At 37.7% G+C, this 5,239-nt stretch overlaps 1 protein-coding gene across 1 annotated transcript; it reads left to right on the top strand.

Annotated features, from left to right (window-relative positions):
- Positions 1–4,012: 4,012 nt before the first annotated feature.
- LOC134376609 (olfactory receptor 10Q1) lies at positions 4,013–4,957 on the top strand. Its single transcript, XM_063095099.1, has one exon. It carries the CDS (start codon positions 4,013–4,015, stop codon positions 4,955–4,957), a length of 945 nt encoding a protein of 314 aa, XP_062951169.1.
- The last annotated feature ends 282 nt before the right edge of the window (positions 4,958–5,239 follow it).

The following is a 5,239-nucleotide window of genomic DNA, read 5'->3' as shown; positions in this document are numbered from 1 at the left end:
CCAGGACTTTCTGAGTACTTTCATGGAATAACTCATTTAAGTCTCACAACGACCTGAGAAGTTAAATACGTGCTATGGTTTGAGTGTTCCTACCCAAGTCCACATGCTGGAAACTTAATCCCCAATGCAACAATATTGGGAAGTGGGACATTTAAGCAGTGATTAGGTCATTAGGGCTTTTCCCTCATAAATGTGTCAATGCCCTTACGTGGGAGTGGGCCTCTGATAAAAAAAAGATGAGCTCATCCCACTGCTTTCTCTGTCTCATGCACTCACTTGCTTTCGCCTTCCACCTTTCTGCCACGGGATGACTCTTACCAAAAGCCAGCACCATTCCCTTGGATTTCCCAACCTCCAAAACCATGAACCAAATAAACTTCTTTTCTCTATAATTACCCAGCCTGTAGACTGTGCTATAGCAGCAGAAAACGCACTTAGACAGTGCATGTATTTTCAGTCCCATTTTATAGATAATGAAACTGATGCACATAGTAGATATAGAAAATATAGAAAAGTGATCAAAACAAGGGACTCTGGAGCCAGCCTGCCTGCAATTAAAACTTTCTAGCTGTGTGATCTTGGGCAAGTTACTTAACCTTTCTGTGTCTCAATTTCCTTATCTATAAAACAGGTTTAAGAGCCCCTCTGTAGAGGGCTGTTATAAAATGAGTTAATAAATGTGAAGCTCATAGACTAATGTCTGACACAGTAAGTGCAATAGAGCAATTAGCTATTGTTAATGATTCTCTCTGTTCTATTGTGCTGGATCTCTAGTGCCCTACAAATACCATTTTGGTTTATAATACAATCTATCTTCTAACTTATATAATTATTTTGATCTGTTTTAATGTCTTGTGATACATTATTGGCACTCCATTACGGCACTCGTTAAAAAAGATTATTTTGTCTTTTCACTGTTCTTCTAGGAATTTTGATAGGAATGGTATAGAATTTCTACATTTTGGAGTCAATTAACACCAAAATATTGAGTTTTTCCACCCATACACATATGCACAAAGCTTAGTGAATTTTTAAAATATCCCTACTTGTTATTTATTAAGTTTATTCATCGGTGTGTCATGTATTAATCATTTATTCATCCATTTTGGCTGTTTTGGGGAGAAGGACATTTTCTAACTGATATCATTTATTTAAAAAGAAGAAAAAAAGAAAACGCTATGATCCAAAGCATAAACTACATATTTACGTTAATCATTTTACTTTAACTCAAATTATACAAATGAACATTTATTCAACAACCTTTTGATGAAAAGTGAAGGGCTTTTCTTTAAGTTTGTTACCTAAAGTCAAAGCTTTTTTCACATACATCATGTATTCCTTCAGTTCTAGATTTTTAACATGGAGTGAAAAATTAGACTGTAGTCAAATATGAATATAAAATTATTCAAAATTTTATTATTTTTTCTCCTAGTCTTTTATAGTGATCTGGCTCACCTTATTTCACAGCATTTTTTAACAAACTTATAATTATCGAATATTTCTCAAGCATTCAACTATCAATTTTTATTAAATACCTTTATATTTATAACACCTTATTAGATTTTGTAATGTTGAATAAAGTTACATAATTGCAAAAATGAGTACTCCTGATATAAGGAGGTTTGGGAAAATTCAACTGACTTGTGGGCATACAAATCAACTTGTGAGTGTAGACGTGCTCGGGCTTACTGGAGAACAGGCCATGGTGTCTTGTGCTCAGTGTGTCATGTGCATCATGTAGTATGTTGCACAGAGGGAATGAGGAACGATGGCTAATCTGCCATATCAGTTAAGTGAAGATTCATTAAGAAACTCTCTACTATATTTTATTTGAAACTAACCATGATAATGAGTATCTTATTGGTCCTGACGTTTTCAGTGGATGCTCTTGTGTTTTTGGTTAATGAAATCTTCTGCATTTTTTTTTTTCTTATTACATTGGTGAGATCATAAAATGCAATGCTAAACAATGCTTTACACTTGGTTGGATTTTCTTATGTGAATGTGGGACTTTGTCTCTAATAGAACATAAATTCCATTTAAACTTATTTTCATAAATGAAATGTTTACTTTTTTCAGCTTATTTTAGGCTATTTTATTTTATATGCTTGATCTCATTTTCCTTTGCTTTCAGCCTTTTGTTCTCTGTGTTATATTTACTTTTAAAAACACTTTTGATCATTTGGAATGGAAAGGCTAGTTTTTATTCTTTTGATGATTATTATTCAGAAATATGTTTGGATAGATATTTCTCTAATTAGCCACATCTAAATAAAATATCTCTTGGATCCTTCCTTACATAGATTGAGGAAATTAGAATACTTTCATTTCACCCATCTTCTCTGTCATTTTCCCAACTATATAAATTGTGGTTTTTAAATATGCATAATTATTTTAATTTTGTATTTTATATTATGTATCTTTTCAAGAATTATTCTTGACAATTCTCTTATGCTTGTAACAATATTTGCATTACCCAATTAATGTTAGATATGTATTTTACTATTTGATTTTTCAAAGCATATTGTTTTACAACTTCCCCAATTCTTTTTTTTTTTTTTTGGACAGTTTTTTTGTTGAAATATAATTGATTATGATATTCATGAGGTACAGAATTGAATATCAATACATGTGTACAATATGTGGTGATCAAATGACGATAATTAATACACTCATGTCTACAAAACTTGAATTATGTATTCCGATTAATCACCCAGCAACCCAGAGCCTTTCTTGAGGGATTGTTTTAATTGCATTCAGAATGATATATTTTCTAAGCCCTTGTAAATCTGAGGAAGTCTTTCTGTTGCTTTTGAACATAAATCACTAAGGCCTGGGCATCGAATGCTTTCACGACAATTTGTCTTATAACTTTGTAGACATTGTTCTATTGTCTTTTGGATTTTTGTATTAAAAATAAAGTTGTAGTCCAACCTGAAAGTGTTTATTTTGTAGGTATTTTACCTTCCAGATGCTTGCAAAACTCTTTCTTATTCTCCTGATTGTTCTAATGCATAAATGAACTTTGCTACTGCATTTTTAGTGTCCTTGTCTTTTCTAATTTCAGGGCGCTCCACCTTAATTTTAACATGACTCGATTCAGTTGCCTTTTATTCGAATCTGTGCGAGTCCAAAAGTTGAGATTCCTGGCTGGAAATTTAGAGAAAATATTCAAATGAAAGGAAATATATGAAAAGTATGTATCAGAAAGGATTAGACTAAAAGGTATTTGCCTAGTTTTAAAGTCAAAACAACTGGATATAATGTGAACAACTTACAGTTTTCATATATTTATAGCCATAAAATGGGATACTTAAAGCAATGGAAAGAACAGTGTGTTTTTACACAGAACAGTAAGAATAACCTTTGCAGACCCGAAGTTGAAGGCAGTTTCATCATGAAGCCAGTTCCATACTTTATCATGTATAAATTGAAACATAGTTCAACAACCTGCAGAGGTAAAAGTCAAGAGAGTAATTACTCTTGTTAAGGAAAAAGACTGAAAAAAAAAAACAAAAAGAATGCTTGATAATTGCTGGAATTGTTCTGCTGCTTAATCTTGGTAGAAGTTTTATCTGTATATTTACTATTTATAAAGTAAATCAAGCTGTACACATAGGATTTGTGAACGGCTCTGCACGCATGTTTCAAAAGAATGTTTACCCAAAAGGTGAACAACACATCCGTTTATCTAATTTTTAAAATCTCTACAACCATACAATTCTTTAGTTGAATTACATAAAAGAAGCAAAGTATTATCTCTTGACAATTGGATTAAAAATATCAGAGTTACGAAAAAAAAAAAAAAAAGAAGAAGACATTTCACCAGAAACACCTACGTGTCTTGTCACCAGAAACTTCTACAGATGAGTATCTGTCTCATTCATAAAGATTTCCAAGGGATAATATACCAGATGCTCTGTCGTGAATTCACAATCGTTTATCCTGCTCAGATGTAGAGCAACTCAGCCGATGAGGACTCCGTGCTTCCTTTCCTTCCTTTGCAGCAGACATGCCTGCGTGGAACTCTGTCCTCAACCAGTCGGGCCCCACCGAGTTTGTGTTCCGCGTGTTCACCACTGTCCCTGGATTCCGGGTCCTTCTCTTCCTGCTCTTCCTCCTCCTCTACCTGATGAGCATTTGGGGCAACACAGCCATCATCTGGCTGCTGTGCACGCACAGCTCCCTCCGCTCCCCAATGTACTTCTTCCTGTCCAGCCTGTCCTTTGTAGAGATCTGCTACAGTACCACTGTGGTGCCCTTGATGCTTTCCAACATTTGGGGACCCCAAAAGCCCATTCCGCTGGCTGGCTGCGGGGTCCAAATGTTCTTTTTCGTCACCCTTGGTGGCGCTGACTGTTTCCTCTTGGCAGTCATGGCATACGACCGGTATGTGGCCATCTGCCACCCCCTGCACTACACCCTCATCATGACCCAGAGGCTGTGCGTGCAGATGGTGGCGGGCGCCCTGGGCCTGGCCCTGCTCCTGTCCCTGCCGCTCACGTCGTTAATCTTCACCCTGCCCTTCTGCAGGCACCGCCGGGAAATCAACCACTTCCTCTGTGATGTGCCTCCAGTCCTGCGCCTGGCCTGTGCTGACATCCGCGTGCACCAGGCTGTCCTCTATGTCGCTGGCATCCTCGTGCTGACCGTCCCCTTCAGCCTTATTTCAGTCTCGTACGTGTTCATCACCGCCGCCATCCTGCGCATGCGCTCTGCCGAGGGCCGCCACCGCACCTTCTCCACCTGCTCCGCCCACCTCACCATGGTCCTGCTGCAGTACGGCTGCGGCACCTTGGTGTACCTGCGTCCCCGGGCCAGCTCCTCGATGGATGAGGACCGCCAATTTGCCCTTGTCTACACCTTTGTCACCCCCTTACTCAACCCTTTGATTTATACCCTTAGGAACAAGGATGTCAAAGGTGCTTTGAGGAATGTCATCGTCCGTAGTCGGTAGAGCAGCCTCTGAAACCAATTGAAGGCTTGGGAGAAGTGTGGGTGTGTGTCAGTTGTTATGTCAATAAACTCTAAATGACAAACACAGAATTATAATATTTACTTTCCCATACTTTGCACCTGATATTTCATTTTTGCCATATTTGCCCCATGTCCACAATCTGCATTCATTTTCCTGAGGTGCTTCAAATAAGATTTGAAAATTTGGACAAAACGTCCAATGTAGGAGCTCTAGTCTCCTTAGCCCTACTCTAAAGAGTCTCAGCTTGGTAGTGGCAATTGC

Source organism: Cynocephalus volans, chromosome 4 (assembly GCF_027409185.1).
Source record: "Cynocephalus volans isolate mCynVol1 chromosome 4, mCynVol1.pri, whole genome shotgun sequence".
In the NCBI taxonomy this organism is placed as follows: domain Eukaryota; kingdom Metazoa; phylum Chordata; class Mammalia; order Dermoptera; family Cynocephalidae; genus Cynocephalus; species Cynocephalus volans.
This window is presented reverse-complemented; position numbering and strand designations above follow the sequence as displayed.